The following is an 808-nucleotide window of genomic DNA, read 5'->3' as shown; positions in this document are numbered from 1 at the left end:
AAGGATACTTCTATGGAAGGGGTGAGGGAAGCGGGCTCAGGAGGATCGAGTGAGGTCAACTAGCAAAGGGGAGGTGTGGGCGCCCACTGAGAAGGGAGACTTGAGAGGACAGTGGTTGCAGCGAAGTGGAGAGAAGCCGGACAGGGAAGGCGCTAGGGAAACTGTCCCTGCAGCGACTGGCGCTCGGGGACTGAGGCGGGGAGGGTCTGGGCCGGCGCGCGGCGTGTGACCGCCGAGGCTGCGGCGGCTGGAACAGGTGAGCGGCCGCGGGGAGGCGGTCCCCGCCCTTCCTCGCGGGCGTGCCTCCTCCTACGGATTCCTGGCGCTTAGCTGTTCCGTGCGTGGCTCCCCTCGGTTTGGGGTTTTGCAACTGGCAGCTGGCTTTTTTCCCCTCCCCTGTCTCGGTCTCTCCTTCTTTTAGGTTGCTCCACCCCGCCCAAGAGCAGGCGAGGGGGAACCAGCCTGGCTGCTGCTGCCAACTCTCGCCGAGTGTGTCTGCGAACTCCGGGAGAGAAGTCCCGAGTCCTGCCTCCTCCCTGCCGGGCGCGCTCTCCGAGCTTCCCAGCCCCGCGTCCTACACCCCGCAACCCTTCTGCACTTTTCCCCCCTTTAGCAATCACATGGCATTTTAAGAATGCCGGAAAGATGGCGGTAGCGGCGGCGGCGGTAGCGGCGGCGGTCGCGCCGGCAGGCGGGGGAGGCGGCCGGGCGCAGCGGAGCGGGCTGCTGGAAGTTTTGGTGCGGGATCGCTGGCACAAAGTTCTGGTGAACTTGAGCGAGGACGCCCTGGTTCTGAGCTGCGCGGAGT

The 808-nt window shown here is 65.8% G+C and overlaps 1 protein-coding gene across 1 annotated transcript in view; it reads left to right on the top strand.

Annotated features, from left to right (window-relative positions):
- Window positions 1-257: 257 nt before the first annotated feature.
- SNTB1 (syntrophin beta 1) overlaps window positions 258-808 on the top strand; it is a 284731-nt gene continuing 284180 nt past the window's right edge. Inside the window, exon 1 of the mRNA XM_006157521.3 lies at window positions 258-789. Coding sequence (XP_006157583.1) covers window positions 646-789 — 144 coding nt within the window. The 5' untranslated portion in view covers window positions 258-645. The remainder of the gene's footprint in view (window positions 790-808) is intronic.

This window comes from Tupaia chinensis, unplaced genomic scaffold, assembly GCF_000334495.1.
Source record: "Tupaia chinensis unplaced genomic scaffold, TupChi_1.0 Scaffold000545_1, whole genome shotgun sequence".
Classification (NCBI taxonomy): domain Eukaryota; kingdom Metazoa; phylum Chordata; class Mammalia; order Scandentia; family Tupaiidae; genus Tupaia; species Tupaia belangeri.
Note: the sequence above shows the minus strand (reverse complement) of the source record. Positions and strands in the feature narration are given on the sequence as shown.